Source organism: Lepus europaeus, chromosome 10, assembly GCF_033115175.1.
Source record: "Lepus europaeus isolate LE1 chromosome 10, mLepTim1.pri, whole genome shotgun sequence".
NCBI lineage: Eukaryota > Metazoa > Chordata > Mammalia > Lagomorpha > Leporidae > Lepus > Lepus europaeus.
The window spans coordinates 17437404-17458584 of NC_084836.1; the positions used below are offsets into that span (position 1 = coordinate 17437404).

The 21181-nt window shown below is 42.0% G+C and overlaps 1 protein-coding gene across 2 annotated transcripts in view; it reads left to right on the forward strand.

The window, feature by feature from the left end:
- The first annotated feature begins 8382 nt into the window (after positions 1 to 8382).
- Positions 8383 to 21181, forward strand: part of C10H12orf42 (chromosome 10 C12orf42 homolog) — a 184998-nt gene continuing 172199 nt past the window's right edge. For both annotated transcript variants that reach the window (XM_062201990.1, XM_062201991.1), the window contains exons 1-2: positions 8383 to 8729; positions 17578 to 17679. In XM_062201990.1, coding sequence (XP_062057974.1) covers positions 17626 to 17679 — 54 coding nt within the window. In that variant the 5' untranslated portion in view covers positions 8383 to 8729; positions 17578 to 17625. The remainder of the gene's footprint in view (positions 8730 to 17577; positions 17680 to 21181) is intronic.

A 21181-nucleotide genomic window follows, 5' to 3' on the forward strand; every position in this document is an offset into this window, starting at 1 on the left:
TATATGCACATATTTGTAGTGTATACTTAACACATGTTGCATATGCATTATATATGCATGCATTATACATATTTTATTACATATATTTTAGAATATACTTACAAATTATATATACACAATAATATATAATTATTTTATAAAGTATATAAAATACAAATATATATAAGCTGTATATATAATTTGTTTGGGTTTTGTTAGACTTTCCATCACTGGAGTTTAATGAAGGATAATAATGAAAGTAGTATTTTTTTTGTTTAAACCGCTTTATTCAGGTATGAGTATAGTACCAGCTATACGTATGTAATGTATACAACTTGGTGAGTTTGGAGAGATTAGCATCTGGAATGAATGATATCCTCTTCTCAAAAGTGTTTATATCCTACCCACTCTTCTTTCTCCAGAGGTCTTAAAATGTCAGAGCTTCACCTGTGAGGCTCTTGAGAGTGAGAATGGATAATCTTGTTGCCCAGCCTCATTGTAAGAGTCTGGAAAGCAGAGTCTACCTCTTCAGTGTGGTCACATAATGTGCTTTGTTACTAGATCCATAACACCCAACATCCAGGAGTTTCTTAGTAGAGGAGGAAGCTAGACCTGGAGTGCATGGACAGGACATAGAAAGGATCACAGTGTGTGTGACTTTTTGTAAGGATCGATGAAGAACCAAATAGCAGCCATTCAGGAAGGAGCAAAATGTGATCACTGATTTGCATTGAGGTTTTCTATTCTCAGATGCTTCTGATCTGGCTTCATTGGAGCCCACATCACAAAGAAAAGGATTCAGGGTGACAATGTGATACTGTAATTGTAATCACTGTGTAAAAATGAAATAATTGCTTCATGAGGATTTAAAGAAAATGCTATCTCCATGGAAAAACTCTCTGGGTTCAGAAAATCTAAAGTGCAAGATAAAACAGGATGTGGAAATTGTTATTATATATATGGGAAGAAAAGAGAAAGCCCCTCTGTGAGGACTTCTTATATCCCAAGTAGGAGAGTGAATGAGATGGATTGTACTAATAAAATGGGAATTCAGAATAAAAATGCATAATATCTAGTATCTACTCTGCTTAGAATTGAGGCTAAATTAGTGTAAACTTGGAAACTTGCTTTAACTTACCATCTTTATTTTAGCTGTATCATCTGAATTTTACAAAAGGTTGCTTTTCTTTGATTGTTTAAATTGCATTTTCAGGGCTGTCTGTAGGTGTTCAAGCTTGACTTCAGCTGAGATTTATTTATTTCTTTCAAAAATGGCAGCTTTGGCGAATTTCCAGGAAAATAATTCTTCCTTGAGGCTCTCTATTGGGTGTTGATTAATTTCTGGAAGTGAAACATTTACACTTATTCTTGTTCTGTTTCCCCCACTCCAGCTTCTAGGGTAGCAAACTCTGTGTGACTAGAGCATAAGAGAGTACAGTGTTAATACCCGCTGAATGGCACAGATGGGAGAGGGAGATCATGGCAAGTACAAGGCTGAGGTCCTGAGCACTGACCAAGCATGCTCTCATACTAGCTTCACATGGGCTGGGGTTGAAAATCATCTTCATCACTTATTCCCTGTGGGGCCTTGAATAAGCTACTTAACATCACTATCCCTCTGTGTGCCTCATGTGTAAGGAAAAATTATGGTAGCTACCTCAAAGGGTACTTGTGAGGCTTGACTAAAACATTACATATGAAATACTTGGAATTCTTAGCACATGGATGACATAGTCATTCATAAATATTAGCTCTTCTGGTTATTTCCTAAATGATTACCGTCTTTCCATAGAGGAGAAAACTGACAGAGTACAATTTGTGCAAGATCATATAGATGACTATATGGCTGAGGCAGAACTTGATACTGCCTCCACAATATCATCCTAAAGGAATTTGTGGGGCAGAAGGATACACATATTAATAAATGACTATATTTTCTATTGATGAATAAATGAAAAAAACAGTGCAAGAATAGATTCTATCAGGGAAATGGGGATATTTCAGAGAATGGTGACATTTTTTCTTAACAGTGGTATGGACAGTTCTAACCCTGTGGGTCTTACACTGATTGAATTCATTTTCAGTTAGGGACTATGAGATTCCATACTTGGCTTAGGACACTTTAGGGAGTTTATGTTTCATTATAATTGTGCTATGCCTGATTAATACTTTAAAAGATCATTCTGATACTCTATGGAGAATGGTATGGGTATGGACAGGCGGGAGAATGTGTGGGAGTCTTTTGGGAGCTGATAGTAGGGATTATATCTGAGTTAGAATGGAAGGATGAGACTAAATGAAGGGGGTAGAGGGTGGAGTGTTTTAGGAAGAAGATTGGCAAGTGCCAAGTCTTGAGGTGTAAAGATTGTTCTAGAAACTGAGATGAGGGAAGGGCTGCAGAGGAAGATAGAGAGCTAGAGTCCACAGGACCTGGCTTCCAGGATACCATGGTAGAAAAGATAACAACAGCCAGGGTGGGCTCAAGGGTACTAGCATCTTTTGAATGACCTTGTTCCACACACAGGAACTTTCTACACATTTTGCTTTAAATGCAATGCAGCCTGCTCTAATTTTTTCTAGAGAATCTAGAGATTCAGATTTTTATCTCTTGGCTTTTAAATGTGGGCACGATAGTGAAAACTTTTAACCCAGTGTGAGCTAAAGAAAAGATGCCCATGGACTGAGTTTGGCTTGAGATTTCTGTATGTGGTCTTCAAGCCCCGAGACCAAAACCCAACAGTACTTCTGTGGAAATCAGGAAAATTTCTTGCTATATTTCATGGCCACCCAGAGGAAAACCATACACGTCAGTGATGGCTGTGATCAGGATGGCAACACTAGCACGGTGCCATGTGCATTCTGCAAAACTCAGCAGCTGTATCTTTGGACACACAGTGGGAAGAAGTGACAGGACAGTGGGATACAAAGTGGTGTGCTGAAGTGTGAAGCTGGCTGTTTGTATCTTTTCTTGAATCTGTGCTAATGCCCCATTGATAGTTTGAAATCAACCACAGTGGGCACACCCAGGGAAATCAGCAAGTGCTGCAAATCAGAGCTTCCTTCAACCCTAAGAATCAATTGCTAAACATTTACCAGAACACCAATGGTTGGGAACATTCCATGGGCTTCTTGAATGGCTTTTGAAGGATGTGAACTTTAGGCTGAAGGCAAGGGAGAGCCAAGGGAGCGGTCCAACTGGAGATCTTCTACTTCCCAGGCCTTTTGATTCAAAGGTTCCACCACTTCTGGGACCTCACAAGAATTTCATTTTCCTTTGAAGAGCTGACTTCCTGGATGGGAGGCTGTTCATCTTCTCTCATTCCCATTGTGTTCAGGGACATCAGAAAGGGAAGAGACAGCAGAATTTTATTGCCTTTTGTCTCTTACACTCATCACCCCTTTTCTTTTCTTTTCTTTTCTTTCTTCTTCTTCTTCTTCTTTTTTTTTTTTGACAGGCAGAGTGGACAGTGAGAGAGAGAGACAGAGAGAAAGGTCTTCCTTTTTGCCGTTGGTTCACCCTCCAATGGCCACCGCGGCCGGCACACTGCAGCTGGCGCACCGCGCTGATCCGAAGGCAGGAGCCAGGTGCTTCTCCTGGTCTCCCATAGGGTGCAGGGCCCAAACACTTGGGCCATCCTCCACTGCACTCCCAGGCCATAGCACAGAGCTGGCCTGGAAGAGGGGCAACTGGGACAGAATCCGGTGCCCTGACCGGGACTAGAACCTGGTGTGCCGGCACCACTAGGCAGAGGATTAGCCTGTTGAGCCATGGTGCTGGCCCCCCTTTGCTTTTCAATACCCCTCCTCACTGGACACTCATTGTATGTTACTCAGACCCCCTTTGCCTGGCCACTGAGTAGAGGTTACTGCTGATTTACCCAAAAGAGAGCTTTGGAGATTCCCTCACAGCCCTTCCATCCCCTCCAAGTCCCACTGGCTTTCTGAGAAACTCTGTGTTCACGTGGATGATCCACGAAGCATCCCAATGGGGTGATGTTGTTCCTTCATCAACTTCAGGGACATTTCACTTCTACTTCACTTCAGACACTTCCAACCACAGCCACACCACGGACTGAAAAGCCACGCTTTGGATGGCTTCCTCTATGAAATGCAGCAATGACTCCGATTCTGCAGGTCTGAGGTCAGGATTAAATGACACAACATATGGAAAGTACCTAGAAAATACCTGGCTTATTACAGATGTCTAATCATTGCTTTCCTTACCTTTTCTTGTCCTTTAGACAGGAACACGATTTTGAAACCCAGGTATTTCTTCCTCCTTTACTTTGAAATATCATTTGAATTTGACATAAGCGGTTGATATTTACATAGTAAGCTTCCTGCTAAGTGACATCCTTAGGAATCTGTGTTCTTTCTAGCGCTCAGGCGCTGCTGCCATCCCATATTATTGGGCGCAATTGTGCTAACATGCACCACACAATACTCACCCTTTTAATTACGGAATATTCTTGCAGTAAAGTGACACTGATTCTTGTCTGATTAATATTTATAGTTTTCATTTTTGGCTAACTGCCAGGCATCTTCATCATGTGAATTTCTCTGGTTTCCCAGCTCCTCTTTGCTGCCTGTCTTCTACCAGCTTATTTGTATGAGCATATCTTTGTTTTACTCACACCAGGAGTGTTACAGTTTCCTTTAAATCAAAAGCCTCCTATCCACCAGGAGCTTTATTTTTTCTTCTATTTGAGAGGCAGAGATAGAGATGGAGATAGAGAGAGCTTCTGTCTGCTGGGTCATTCCCAAAATGACCACAATGACCCGGGCTATACCAGGTTAAAGCTGGGAACTTAATCCAGGATCCCCATGTGGGTGGCAGGGAACCAGTCTCTTGGGTCATCACCTGCTGCCTCCTAGGGTGTGCATTAGCAGGAAGCTGGAACCAGGAGTGGAGCCAGACCTTGAACCCAGAGACTCTGATATGGGATGCTGGCCACAATTTCAACTTCTAGGCCAAATACCTACCACCATATGGAGCTTTTAATGGGTATCTGTGTCTAATTTTAAGTGAGAAATGGTGAATTTTGTGTGATTTTTAAAGAAAAACATCTGAGCACTTACTTTTGAGGTAGCATAAACAAAGGGCCATGGTGACCTTGATCACTGCTCTAAAATTGGTTCTCCTGGTTAGTAAATAAAAGTAGTATTGGGAATCTCCCATCTGTTACTTCTTTGGTGTTATCCTTTCATGTCTTCCATTTATTTATCTTAGGATCCTAAAATCTATATTCTGATAAATGAGCTATCATTTAAATAGTTACTTCATAGGAATTTGCAAGTTTTCATACTTTGGCAAGTATGGGAACGTGTTGCCATAGTAACAATTACAGTGCTGTAGTTTGTTATAATTATTATTTTTAAATACTCAAACTTTAAAAATAATTTGAGATGGAGGGAGGGAGGGAGAAGGAGAGGGGGAGAGGAGAGGGAGAAAGAGAGAGAGAAGAGGGAGAGGGAGACAAAGAGAGAGAGGAAGAATGTACTCCCAAAATGTTTGCAATAGCCAGGTCTTGGTTGGGCTGAAATGTGGAGCTGGTAACTCAATCTAGGTCTCCCAAGTGGGTGTCAGGGATTCAATTACTTGAGCCGCCCAGTGTTTGCATGAGCTGGAAGCTGGAATCAGGAATCCCAGCACACTCTGCTGTGGGCATTTAACTGGCATCTTGACTGCCAAGCCAAATGCCCGTTATTTTTCATTTCATTTTTTGCCACGAACTTCTTGAAGTACCTTGTATCTTCTTCCTTTTGTCTTCTTGGAAAGAAATCATCCATTCATTCATCCAAAAACTGTTTATTGAGCACTGTCTATGTGCCATATCCTATTTGCTGCTGGGGATTCCCACTAATTCTTCATAGGGAAGTTTATGCTGTGGTGCTGCCCAGGCAAAATTACTTAATATTGTCTCTATTTCTATGGTACTTTATCATATTGCCATTATTTTCTAGATATTCTCATGTATGTTTTTCTAAGGATGATATATCTTACTGATGAATATTTTCCCCCGTCATTATAGTAGTTGGTTAGGTGTTCCACAAATAATATTCATTGGTTAAGTAGATTTTTCCTCCCAAGAAATCTGTTTATACCATTAAACTGTTGAGTCCCATGGAGACAGACACCTTTGTCTATTTTACCTGGTATGTGGCAGGTGCTCACATTTGAATTGAGAGGCAAGGTTCTCAAAAACCAGCAGCTCTAAGAGCGTAACAGAGTAGACAAAGGGCATGGGAGATGTTCTTGGTATGTAAAGCTGCACCCCCAGGAAGCTGGTGATGCTGAGTGCCCTGGCCACCCCTAGCCACTGACTACACCGTCTTGGTCTAGGTACTACCTTCTTTGGGCTTTCACTACCTTGTGTGTAGATAGGATGACTGGACTCAAACCCATCCCTTCTCTGAGTGGGAATGAAGCCAAGGGCCTATGTATTTAGAAGTACTCTGTGGAAGTGAGCACTTGATGTCATGATTAAGATGCCGCTTGGAATGCTTGCATCCCATATCAGAGGGCCTGGGTTTGAGTCCTGGCTCTGCTTCTGATTTCAGCTTCCTACTAATGTTCACCCTGGGAGGGAGACAGCAGGTAATGACTCAAGCAGTTGTGTCTCTGTCAACCACGAGGGAGACCTGAAGTGAGTTGCAGGCTCCTGGTGTTGGCCTGCCCCAGCCCTGGCTGTTGAGGACATTTGGGGAGTGAGTGAGCTGATGGAAGATCTTTCTCTGTGTGTCTACACCCTTCAAATAGATAAATTAATTAAAAATTCTTCTTTAAAGAGATGTATGTTGTGGTACAAAGATCATATCTTCTCAGAACTCCCAATTCTAGTTTATGAAAGTCACATTTAACAGCGGTGTGTAGAATTTTTTTTTTTTGTATATATTGCATGTTTATACACATGCACTTTTTCCTTCCCAACATTAATTATGTCAAACCCAGGGACACATTGCTGGTTGACTTTTTTCCTTTGCATATTAATAACTGGAAGAAAGTGATTCATTAGTGAGACTGTCATTTTTGCATAGTAACAGCAAATTTTAAAAAATAGAATTTGAATCACAAAATTGGACTGATTCATGATGTTCATATCTACAGATTATAAAAAAGAATTAGAGAAATTTTATTTGATTATCATGAAGTTTGAGTTGGAGAAGATGACTATGGGGTCAATATCACAACTTTGGTGTAAATTTATTTTTAAAAATGTTTAATTTATTTTCATTTTAATTGAAAGGCACACACACACACCAAAACAGAGAGACACACAGAGAGATCTTCTATCGGCTAATTCACTTCGTGAATGCCTTCAACAGCTGGGCTGGGCTAGGCCAGACTGAAACCAGGAGCCCAACCTCAACCTGGTTTTCTCATGTGGGCTGCAGAGACCCAATTGCTTGAGCTGTCATTTGTCACCTCTCAGCATGTGCGTTAGCATGAAGCTGGAATTGGGAGCAAAGCCAGGACTTGATATGGGACACTGGATTCCAAGCAGCATCTTGGCCATTGTGCCAAAAACATCAGCCTCAATGTGGGGCAATTTTAAATAGAGGGTTGGTTACAGAAAAATGACTGGCATAAAACATAGGAAAATCTGAGGTCAATGAGCAATTTAATAATTTCTTCAATACAAAGGGTTGATTTGAAAAAGAGGTGAATTTCTACTGTTTCTTTTCTTTTCTTTCTTTCTTTCTTTCTTTTTTTTTTTTTTGAGAAAGCAGAAACGCAGGAACATGACTTTGCATTGCTTACTTAGAGAAAGACTATTGCTTCCTCAAAGTGCCCAGCCCTGAAATGGGATCTAAAAAGAAAGACTTGAGGCTTCTGTGACCCAGAGATCTTTAGAAACGTTGGGATATGGCCTGGCTGGAAGGATCCTAGATGTGGGTGTGGAGAGGTCGCAGCCTGGAACTAGGGTGTGCACACGTGGTGAATGTCCACTTTGTTATTCTTGTTAGTCTGCAAAGGAGTGACCAGTAGTTTGCCAGCCTAGATTTTTTTTTTTCTTTACAGTATATATTATGACTTGTAATTAAAACTTAACAACTTCTTGGTTCCGTGCAGTTCCCGTCGTGCTCAGGTGGGGTGTGCATTGCTTCCTCTGTTTAGCTCCAGGGAACCCTCAGGGGGAGGCGAATGCTCTTTATTCTTACAGTGTCCGCCCTGGGCCGTGTTGGGTGGAGATGGAGATGGGGAAGAGCCCAGGATAGGGTTTCCAGGAAGTTCCTAAACCCAGAGAGCGCGACTTTGGATCGAGCGTCCCCGACCGGCACTGTGTTGCATCTGCAGTCTAGCTCTGCCCCCTGCCGTTGGCTACTCCACTCCTCGCGTCTCCTGCACGCCGGGTTGTTTAGAGCGCCAGAAGTTGCTGCAAAGCGGGCGAAGGTCAGGATTTCTGGGCACCTTCGCCCCCAGAACTACCCGGGCCTCGGACAATCAAGCGATTCTGGTTCCCGGTGGTCCCTTCCTCTGTCCGCCTTCCCGCTTCCGGCGTCACTCGTGTCCTGAGGGCGGAGGTTGCCCAGCGCTCGGCGTGGAGCCGCAGGCCAGGGCGCCAGAGGAGCGCAGCGCAAGTTTTCCCGAAACTCCGGCGAGAGGCACCGGGGAGCGTCTCCCCGCCAAGCCGACCCCATTGTGGTTGCCCGGCGACTGTGGGGCGCTCGGAACTGCGCGGCGCTGCGTCCCCGGGCCCGGCGGCTGAGGAGGCCACGCGCGCGGGCGGGAGCCCACGCTGCTCCAGGTAGTCGCGGGGTCTCGGGGCGCGCCGCCTCGGGGCTAGGGCAGGCCCGGACCGTTAGTCTCTGCCCCCTCCTCTGAGCGGGCGGGTGGTCGCCGGCCGCCGGGTCCCCGGGCTGGGGGCGGCCGAGCAGCGCCCCGCCCCCCCCGCCGCCGCCGGGGCCCGGCCCGGGACGCACCGGCTCCCTAATCCCCCGCCCCCCGTTGCCCCGGCGACGGCCCAGACGAGCAGGTGATGCATTGACAGCGAGCAGATGGTCCCCCGCGGAGGCGAGCGCGGCCCACAATGCGCCCCGCGCGGCGAGCCCACCGCCGCCTCCCGCCCGGCCGGCCCTCCGCCGCCCGCATGCTAATACGGGCCGGGGGCGCGGGCACGCCCCTCCTCGCCGCGGCCGGGCTCACCTCCTCTCCCCCCGCACGCCCCCACCCCGAGACGCGTCCTCCGCGCCCCCGGGCCTCGCCGCGTCCTGCCCGGTGCGCTCCCGCGCTCGCCCGAGGCTCCCCGAGGGCTTCCCTTCCCTTGGGATCGGCGCGCAGCCCCTCCTCCGGCAGCCCCTGCCCACATCTGCTGCCTGCTGGCATCTCGTAGGCGGCCCCGGCAGAGCGCAGGAATGGCTTCCCGCCCGCCCCCCGCCGCTCCTCCCGAGCTGGCGTGGACGCCGCCTGCTGCAGCGCGCACCGCCCCACCCCGCGCCTCGGGAGCTTTCAGCCGGCCTCGCTCGGCTTTCCTCTCTGGAATTTCAAAAATAAATCACTGTGCTGCGGGGACCACTGCGCTGCCCCCTCCTGGGAAGCCCCCCATTCACACACCCTCCCCCCACCCAGTCGTCTGACTCCCCCCCCGCCCCCCCAACAGCTTTTTCACCCTATTCACCGCTGTGTGGCAAATTGAGGCGCTCTTAATGGTAAGGGCATGAACACTGCTAGGCGTTATTCACCATTTTAATACTAACTTCATAGCTGTCACATAAATTCATTGCCTGACTCACTCTATAATGGCCAAGAAAGAATTTTAAGGAAAGAAAGAAAGAAAAAAGAATCTGAAGACACTGCCATGGTATCTTTGATTTGCAGGTGTTTTTGAAACCATTACTACAGTAACTGCAGATAGCTTGTTTAGCTGCCACATAGTGTGCTAAGAAAAAAAACCCAACCCATCCTCCTCGTCTTTATTTTACAGTAGATTAAAAAGATGCCAATAAAGGCTTCAAAAAAATGAATGGAAAAGAAAGAGAAAAAGAGACTGGTGAATAAAGTTGGGACAATACGGGGTCCCAGTGCTGTCCAAACTAATGTCATAGCCTGGCAGTTGGTAGGCGTACAGAAAACTTCTTGTTTCTTGATTTTTATGGAGTACTCTCTGAACAGGTTTAGAACAAGTGGCAGAGAAAGAAGTCTTCACAATACAATGTCTTCTGATGGGCTTTATGCCCACAAACACCTGTGGTTTACAAAGAGGCATTGCCCGGAACAAAGGCCTCGAGAAGGCCAGGCTATTGTGGGGAAATGATGCCTCGTGTACCCATGGCGGAGGAGAGGGTCGTTTAATTTTAAAACTTGCCTTAGATCCTTGCTCTGCAAGCTTACAATGAGAAACGAAGCATTAGACAGACTTTTCTGGGGGCTCATAATGACTTTTTCAAGCGCTTCTGACTCATTTTGAGCCCATATTTGGTTAAGTTCTAAGTCAATATTATTATCACCAGAATGAAAGGAAAATTGACATACATGGATCTTGAAGGCAGAGAACTTGGACTAAGCCTTAGATACAAGTGATTAGAGTGGTCACTTTAGGGGCCAGCAGGGTGGTGCTGTGGGTTAAGCCACCAATTGTGCCAGCATCCCCTATCAGAGTGCTGTTTGGAGACCTGGCTGCTCTGTGTCTGAGCAGTTCTCTGCTGATGCACCTGGGGAAACAGTGGCTGATGGCCCAGGTACTTGAGCCCCTGCCACCTGTGTGGGAGACCGAGACATGAAATTCCAGGCTCCTGGCTTCAGCAAGGCCATTTGGGAAATGAACTAGCAGATGGAAGATCCCTCTTACCCCCAATCTTCCTTTGAAATAAATAAATCTTTAAATAATCTTCACTTTAGGGGCATACAATACTTACATTTATTTTATAAGTATTCTAAACATACTTCTTTGATCAAAAATACTAATAATATCATGCCTATTTCCACTCAATTTCTTGCCTTTTTCTTTGAAGTTTTTTTTTTTTTTTCAACTTACTTTCTCAACTTTTCCTTTTCCTCTGTTCTTTGCGGTTCCCTCCCCAGTAGGTAAGTTAGGGAGACAGGCAAAACTGTGGAAACAAAGGGCAGAAGGGATTTCAAGTTGAGGGAGGTTTTCTTTGGTTCTGGTGCCCAAGAGATGCTCTCAGAGGAGCCGGCGTTTCAGCTGGGAGCCAGGGGAAGTGAGGGAGCCAGGTTCAGCAAGCGAGCAGGGGTGTGTGCAGAGCTCCTCAGGCTGAGAAGGCACTTGGGGGACCTGAGTCACTGCAGGACGGCTGGTACCGTGGGAATGCTGTCAGCAGAGGGCAGGAGATGAGACAGACTCATGGAGGCCCATGTGAGGCATGGGAGAGGACTGGGTTTTGCTCTAAGAGAACCGGGTAGCTACTGAAAGATTCTGAGTGAGGTACAATTTTCCTAATTCCTGTGATAGGCAATGTGGACCAAGTTAGCAAGTAAAACAAGATCAGCAAAGAATTTTACTCATGAATATTAATTCTAATGTGCTAAAAACCTCAAGAACACATTAAATTCATCAGCCTGATAAGATATATTATACTACCACCAGTAGATATTATTATTATTTCAGGATATTTTAACATTAAGACTTCTATGAAATATATCACAGTGGTAGGGTAAATGAAAAAAATCTCATGAGAATTTTATTAAAGATATAATGTAATTCTATTAAATATCAAGCATTTAACAATACACAATTTTTATAATATACATAATGCATTCTAATATAATACACAGTTTATAATATATTAAGTTATTTAACATAATAACTTACCTTAGAGTAAGAACCACTATCATACGTAATGAAACTATTAGACTTATTAAAATTACAAACAAGGATTCTTACTGTGTCACTATTATTTTATATTCTGAACTGTACCAAATTAAATAAGATATGAAATAGAAACAAGCAGTGTAGCCAGTTAGAAAGTAAAGAAGTAAAAGTTCACTACCTGCAAATAAAATTGTTCCCTCCCAAAATCTGAGAAAAGCTGGTAGATGATCATGTTGACTTAAGGTAGTTGGACACCAAATACATACAAAATTCAGTAGCTGAAAAATATAAGTTAGAAAACAGAACAGGCAATTTTCTAATTGCAGGCCAGTTACCCCATTTGCCTTTCTAAATTGACTACTATGGTGGATAAAATACTTTTAAAACATTGTGGCCGGCGCCGCGGCTCACTAGGCTAATCCTCCGTCTGCGGTGCCGGCACACGGGGTTCTAGTCCCGGTAGGGGCACCGGATTCTGTCCCGGTTGCTCCTCTTCCAGTCCAGCTCTCTGCTATGACCTGGGAGTGCAGTGGAGGATGGCCCAAGTGCTTGGGCCTTGCACCCCATGGGAGACCAGGAGAAGCACCTGGCTCCTGCCATCCGATCAGCGCGGTGCGCCGGCCACGGCGGCCATTGGAGGGTGAACCAACAGCAAAGGAAGACCTTTCTCTCTGTCTCTCTCTCTCACTGTCCACTCTGCCTGTCCAAAAAAAAAAAAAAAAATTGCAAAAGGCATTTATATGCTGGCATTCATACTGAAATCCTGGGAAATAACAGAAAACCAGGACCTGGATGACCTCTGCTGATGGCTGGAGACTAAGATGTCAGCTTTGATGGTAACACAGGTGACAGGCTGTTAGAGATAAAATGGGAGCTTCGTTGAAGCACAAAGCTAGAATCTGGAAAGTGTAGGACTGACTGACAAATAAACCTGATGTAGAGAAGAGTTCAACAGGAAAAGCTGCTGGGTCCAGGGAAGAAAACTGGTCCCTGTAAGTCTCATTACTACAGAGCAAGGCCTGAGAGTGTTTGAGTTCTAGTTCTTGCTATATATTTGAGACCTGAAAACTCCCAGCTGAGAGTTTTAAATGGCTTTAGGCTGGATCCTTTCTGGAAATTGTGAGTTAGACACAGAATTCAAGAATTTCCACATATAAAATTTAAAGTAAAATGAGAAAATCATTGTCTAAAACCACAATATCCATAAGAAAAGCAGGAGCATGATTGAAAGAGAGTGGCAACACCTCATAGCAATATGAGGGTACTTCATAAGGCCTGTAAAAAAGTGAAATTAGTGAGTAAGTTTATTTTGGGGCAAAAATTTAGAAGTCTATGCATAATTTTTTTCATATGTGTTTTCTATGAACTTCATGCAGACCCTCAAACTGGAGTAGTCTACACTTTCAAGTATGTTTATTTAGAGCAAAATTAAGCCTGAAAATTTGAGCAAGGAATGGATAAAGTACAAGTAAGCAAATCTGGAAAAGAAATTTCTGGAAATGTAACTTACATTAAAATTTAACAGGCAAATTAAATAGAATAGACAACATTGGCGAGAAGTTTAATGAACTGGAATGTAAATCTAAAGAATTTTTTCAGAATATAGTATAGAAAGAGAGGAGATTTAAAAAAAGCAAAAGCTAAGTTAGGTGACATGGAAGATAAGTTTTATGTTGATTATGTGCGATACATTAAAACATGAAGTACAGAAATGTTATAAGCTCAAATATGGAAAAATATAGAAACTCCCAGTAAAATGTGTCCCCTCAAAAGACAACCAGTGATAAAGAGAATTTAGAAATAGTGTTTTGGCATTTGGCTTCCATCTTCCCTTTCATTCATAAACAAGTACAGAATAGATTTCATTCCTGTCTTCCTCACCCCTTCCCTTCTCTCTCTTTTTGGAGAAATGAGTGGGATTAGGAAGTGAAAGCCTCTTGATCATTTGGGACTTTTCCAGTATATTATATATCCCTTCAGTTGCATAGGGTGTAAAATTTTCCATATTTACTTTTGGAATTTTTTTTTTCCTCAAAGAACAGATTAATTAAAATATTTTCTTTATCCACATAATGACATAGTTCCTCCCATGTTTTACATGATTAAACTCTTTGGACATCATGTGTCACATGACTGTACTTGCAAAACTAACGAACAACTGGTGTAGCTACTGTGTATAAATATCGAAGTAATTATTCTTTAAGGAAAAAGAGCATTGGTAGAGATAAAGAAGCGAGCTATAAAACAAAAAGAGAGATTTGATTTCCTAAGAAGATATGATAGGAGCCATCATTGTGGCATATTGGATTAAGATATTACTTGTGACTGGCACCCCATTTCACCCCTGGTTCCAGTCCTGGCTGCTCTACTTCTGATCCAGCTTCCTGCTAATGCATCTGGGAAGGCAGCAGAAGATGACCCAAGTGCTTGGTCCTCTGCTACCCATGTGGGAGACCCAGATGAAGCTCTTGGCCCCAGGCTTCAGCCTGGCTCACCCCTGGCTGTTGTTGCCTTTTGGGGAGTGAACCAACGGATGGAAGGTCTCTCTCTCTCTCTCTGTCTCTCCCTCTATCTCTGTAACTCTGCCTTTCAAATAAATAAATAAATAAATAAATATTTTAAAAACAAAGAAGATATAATAATTCTAAACTTTAACTCAGCCACTTAAAATGTTCAAAATTAATAAAAGCAAAACTGACAAAAGTACAGGAAAAATTAGTAAGATCTAGTACTGTAATGGGAGATTTCAATGTGTATTTCCCAGTAATTAATAAATCAAGTAGATAAAAAAGGGGCATAGATGATTTGAATAACACAATTAACAGCCTTGTGCTAATGAATGGTTATAAATTATAATCATGCAGTAGTTGGAAAATATTGAACCCAAATATCATATGGAAATTTATAAGAATTGACTATATTCAGACTATACAACTATCCTCAATAAGTTTCAGAGAATTGATATCACACTGATTCTAAAATACAACTAATTTAGAAATTAATAGCAGTAAGATCAATGGGAAACATCACATATTTAAGCAACTTATGGTTTAAGAATACATAGTGCAGAGGCCGGCGCCGCGGCTCAGTAGGCTAATCCTCCGCCTTGCGGCGCCGGCACACCGGGTTCTAGTCCCGGTCGGGGCACCGATCCTGTCCCGGTTGCCCCTCTTCCAGGCCAGCTCTCTGCTGTGGCCCAGGAGGGCAGTGGAGGATGGCCCAAGTGCTTGGGCCCTGCACCCCATGGGAGACCAGGAGAAGCACCTGGCTCCTGCCATCGGAACAGCACGGTGCACCGGCCGCAGCACGCCTACTGCAGCGGCCAATGGAGGGTGAATCAGCAGCAAAAAGGAAGACCTTTCTCTCTGTCTCCCTCTACTGTCCACTCTGCCTGTCAAAAATTAAAAAAAAAAAAAAAAAAGAATACATAGTGCAGATTCAGAGGCATTAAGGAGTGATAATGAAAATGTCACATTTCAAAACATGTGGGAGTCAAGCAATGTGGTATTAGCAGAAAATATCATGATTAAAATTCCTTAGAAAAACAGACTAACCATCAATGAGTTAAGAACATAAGAACAGCACAATAAACCCTCCAAAATGTCTAAACAAGGTAATCAGTTAAAGGAATGCACACAACTAGTGAATTAGAAAGTAAGTATATACAAAGAAACAACAAAATAAGAGTTTTTTTAAAAAATAAAATTAACAAATTTTGGCAATATTTTATCAAGACAGAAATGATAACTATAATATAAATATTAAGAATTAAAATGGGAACATAATAGACTAGAATTTATTAAACCCAATAGATTTTAAATATGTATTATATATACTTTAATGTCAATAAATTTGAAAATATAGAAAATAATAAATTCCTTGTAAAACAGCTTACCAGAACTATCTCAAAAAGAAACAGAGAACATAAATAACCCTATATTAAGTAAATGGAATAAGAAATTTAAAAATGTCCGGCAAAGAAAACATCAGAAAAAGGTGATTTTAGCAATATTTAAGTGACAGGTAATTTCAATCCTATAAAACCTCTACCAGTGATTAGAAGAAGAGAACATTCCCCAGGATTTTTTTTTTTTTTTTGAGATATCAAAGTAAGGTAAGGACATGGTAAGGAGAGGGAAAGCCAATTTCAATCATGATCAAAAATCCAAAAAAATTTGCCAGAAAAAATTCAGCACTATAATAAAACAAAGATACCAAATATCTTTCAACCCAAGAATGCCTGGTTTGTTTAATATTGAAAATTAATTTAATGTAATACCACTTTAACAGATTAAAAGGCAAAATATGATCTTCTTAATAGGTACAGAGAAGACATTCAGTAGAATTCACCATCTGTTCCTAGTGTAAAAACAAAACCAAAAACCTCTGTAAACTAGGATTAGAGGGGAACTTGTTTAACTTGTTAAAGACATCTGCAAAGAAATTTAAAAAATACAGCAAATATCAATCTTGTCAGGAACACTGATAGATGGATTCCTGATAACATCAGAAACAACGAAGCACCCCAACTTCCATGAAGAAGGTAACTGGTACTGTAAGGGAACCCCGATGCATGAGTGTCAGCACCTACTGGTCTATTGTGTAACTTATTTTTTTGCAGCTCCTCACCTCTTTGTCTTTCCTTTTTCAAAACTTCAACACCTTTGTGCCCAATTCCCCACCTTAACTCCCCTGTGATGAAATATGTCAAAACTCAAAGCCTCAGAACTACAAAATGCAAAATTATATATCAAGGTGAATGGAGATTTGGATATTTAGGGCACTTCATTCTGAGACCTTTTACACAATTTATCAGAAATGCTTCCAGTGTAATTTGGCTTCTGTTCTGTCCTTGGAACAGCATGCACATTTCAGTGACTCCCAGAACTCGAGAGGGTCTGTGTGAGTGAGGACCAAAGCTTTACTTGCTTCTGGGGCATGAGCTGTATTTGCCTCACAATTAATCTCTGGGAAAACCAACACAGATACATCCACAGCTTTTCCACTCTATTGTAGAGATGCAAACTGGTATAGTAAGAAAAAAAATTTAAAATATAAGCATTTGAAAGGAAGATACAAAGCTGTCATTATTAGCAGGTGATAAAATTGTTCATAACAAAACTCCCGGTAAACAACCGACCTGTTTTTGAGAATTAATATGAGAGTTTAGTTAGCTTGCTGTTTTAAAACAATGTGCAAAATTACATTGCATTTCTATATTCTGAAAAATGAAATTTAATGTAATTTAAAAGATACCAGTTACAAAACAAAAACTCCCCAAATGAACTAAAAAAAAAAAAAAAAAAAAAAAAAACCAAAATACCTAGATTTACATTTTACAAGAGTCAAGACCATTGTGTAGAAGAACATAAAATTTTATTGAAAGTCACAAATAGATTGGTTAGGTATCTTTTATTACGCTTATGTATTTCATTTTTACTTATTTGAAAAGCAGAGCAAGAGAGAGAGAGGAGAGAGAGAGAGATCGATCTTTTATCCACTGGTTCACTCCCCAAATGTGTGCAAATGCCAGGACTGGGCCAAGCTGAAGCCAGGAGCCAGGAGCTCCATCCTGGTCTCCCACATGGGTGGCAGGAGTTCCAGTACTTGAATCATCATCTTTTGCCTCTCAAGCGCTTTAGCAGGAAGGTGGGTAAAAAGATGGAGGTGGGATTGGATTCTAGGCACTTCAATATAGAGCGTAGGTGTCCCAGGAGTGGCTTAACCCACTGTGCAGGAATGTCCACTCAGCTTCAGTGTCTTAAAGATCAATTTCCCCATCTTTGCATCATTGTAAAATAGACCTTTTTTCATCCCTCATTTATAGAGACTTGAACTCACCAAATGTGTATCTAAAGTGATATGGTATGGAGCGATGGGAGATACAGCATTCTCACTAAGAATTGGACCCTTTGCCAACAGAATGCAGGTAATATATGAGAAGTACAACATCTTGCTCTTTTTTTTTTTTTTAAATGCCAGTAGGTTTGCTCTATTTCCGCCCCCAATTTTGATCCTTGATTCTGTGCAATTGAACTCAGAGTTTAGAATATCCTCTTAATTTTTATTTTTTCCCGGTATTTATTCCTGGTATGATTTCACATGCCTTTATAAAATGAGGTTTTGGTCAAATAGGGGCATAATACATTTCGGCTGCAGCCCGCATTTCCTTTGTCATTCCTTCTTTTGGGCACAGTTGGTTCTCCAGATCTGAGGGATTGCATCCAGGGATTCACTCAGCTGCTGACCAAAAGTATTTGAAAAAAGAATGGCATCTGTACCGTCATGTGCAAAATTGTTTTGGTCATTATTCCTTAAACAGTGTGGTATAATAATTACTTAGGGAGCGTCTACATTTTATTAGGCATTAAAGGCCATCTAGCGATTACTTGAAGAATCAGGAGGCTGTACACAGGTTCTGGACAAATGCTTTTCAATTTTATAGATGGGACTTGAGCCTCTGCAAATTTGGGTATCTGCTGCAGGTCCTGGAACCAAGCCCCCACGGATACTGAGGGGTGGCTGCATTACTAGCGTGAGAATGTACATTATATAACATATACATATACGCTATACTGTTTTGAAAAATCAGCTAGACACTTATTTTGATCTGGTGGGGAATACCCTTTAAGTGTGCTTGCTCTAAGGCAACCTGTGTTGGTTCTGTAAAGTTAGTTTCAGGTGTTTAGCAGAAGGCAGAAAGCAGCTCTTCTGTGACATGTAAGGAAGTTAGGAATGCAGAAGTTCCATTTGTTCATCGAGGGTACTGCTTGGGTATCCAATCTGAGTAGCCAGACTTAAACTGATGTGAGCAAGTGATGGAATCGATGTGTAAGAATAAGTATCCTGTGACTATGATTGGTTGTATTTTTTGAGGATAGAAATTGATAATAATAATGATAAAATAATTACTATTATCTTGGCTACTGTTTTGGGGTACTTACGTGTCAGTTACTAAGTCCTGTACATATATGATTTTATTTAATCATCTTGTTCTGTGAGATCATGGAGCACATATATATTGTTTCCTTTACCTAAAAAATGTATTCCTTTATCCAATGCTTCTTCCAGAAAATGGCTCCTTCCCACTCCCACCAAATGGATCTGGGGTGGCCCAAGCACAGAACCTTGAAATATACTGGCTGTCAGGGTGGGCATGTGATCCAGTGTGGACTCCTTGTATGGGAGTCCAGTGGGTGACATGTAACCCAGGCTAAGCCAATCAGTGAATGTACTTCCTCATAATTTCTAGAACAAGATGAGAAGAGAGAATTCCTTTTTTCTCTTGGGTCATAAACTGCAAAGATCTGAACCTGGAGCTGCCTGTAGTCTGTGGAGAAATAAGCAGAGAAAACGGAGGAGGAGGAGGAGTCAAAAGGGCGGGCCTTATACAGTATACACCATCTTCTCGTCTCCACTTTTCTAGTGAATAAACACATCTCAGAGTGGTTAAATATTTGCCAAAGCTCATGTAGCCAGTAAATAGCTGGGAGTTGGGAGAATCTGACCCCCCAGTCAGCCTGACTTCAATACCCATGTTTTATTCGCTTTGCTGTCCTGGCATCCCAGATCCATAAATAGCCAGTTATTCTGCCCATTCGGAGTGACTTTTGAAAACATACAACAGGGAAATGCACACTTTATACTTCTGGCAGAGTGCGTCCTGGACAGTTTTTTTGGCTCATCTATATATCTTGTACTTGGATGAATTTGTTCACTTGAGGCTGCAGGGCCGGAAAGACAAACAGGCCCTATCTTTTGTGCTCATTCTAGTAGAATAGAAGTGGTTACCTCGCATCTGTGTTCAGAAGGATTCTGAGTTTTCATCTGGTCTACTAGAAAAGGAGGGAGGTGGATTGGGAATAAAAGCTATTAAATTTGCTCAAAATGTTTTAGACTTCAGATTGCATTTTGGGGCCATGGAGTTCACCCGGTTTAAGCATCCAGACAGTATGAAACCAAGAACTTTTGTTTTTCGCTTCAAAGAATATTTCTATTGTTGGCCAGTGACTCAGCTGTGTACTGACCCAAATCCCTCTGTAGCCTCTTTAGCACAGGAGGATGGCATCTTCTAGTGAATGCCTTCCACTGCAGATGCCTTGACAGTTCTATCCCACAGCAATAGGAACAGTGGCTGACCTGCATTTAGATTCTGGAACTGCACGTCATTTATTGGGCCCACTCTTTTCGGGTGAGAGTGATGCTAAATCATGGCCACCCTGAAAAATTGTCATGCTCTGGTATTGTTGAACATTCTCTAACAATCAAATTGGGCCTCACGTTTTGTTGGTTGGAAGTTCCATTTCTTCATCTTTGCCCCAAGTTACTTAGCAATGACCAATCAAACTATGCGCCCACCATATTGTTTTGCATGTTTGACTAGAACATTGACAGATTAATAGGAAGGGTAAATAGCAGAGCACAACTGCAGGGGCCCAGTGTGGGGCAGCAGGATTGACTGCTCTGGACTTTGTTGTGTTTGCTCAGAGGAAGCCGCAGCAAAAGCCTGCTGGGATGAGGTGACCCAGGTCATGGGCATTTGTTTCTCGTGTCTATAGCGAACAATTGTCTTCTCAATGGAAGATGGCTTTTTCTGAATCTACATGGTTCCACCGATGAGGAAGCATTTCCCAGTCCAGGGTGCTTGCTAAGACACACACACAAATAAAAAGGCCACACAAAAGTTCAGATGTACTGTATCCCCCAGAGATTCATTTGACTTAGGCTAACCAGCAGAGAAGCCTAACTTTGCAAAGTTTGCCTTGAGGGTCTCTAAACCTCCACTGATTCACTGCCAACTCCCAATATTTGACAGTGAGAATTTTATGAAGTCTCAGGATGATCCAGTTACCTTCCGTTCTCTTGATTCATGAGGGCAGAACCCATTAACATTTAGCATTGCTGGCTTTGTAAATCCTAGCTTTGACAGAAAGCCATTTTGATCACAAAGTTGCTCTACTCTGAATTGATATGAGTGAAACACATAAATAGTGAAGAAAATCTCCTTTGGGTAAAATTTAATCAATCTAAAGTATAGTTTCATGTAAATGCTATAACTGTGTTTCTGCTTGGTAGGTTTCTTTGAACATGGGTGATTTTACATCTTCAAAGTTATCTCAGTCTTTAGAATAATGTTTATTTCTAATAAAAGACTCCAAAGAGCTCCAAACTGATTTTTGAGTGATCATTCTTACTCTTTCTCTATATGTTCTTTTATTTTTTAAATTTGTATTTATTGATTTTATTTCTTTCTTTAAACTTTTATTTAATAAATATAAATTCAAAAGTACAACTTTTGGATTATAGCGGCTTTCTCCCCTATAACCTCCTTCCCACCCACAACCATGCCATCTCCTACTCCCTCTCCCATCCCATTCTTAATCAAGATTCATTTTCAACTATCTTTGTATACAGAAGATAAACTTAGTATA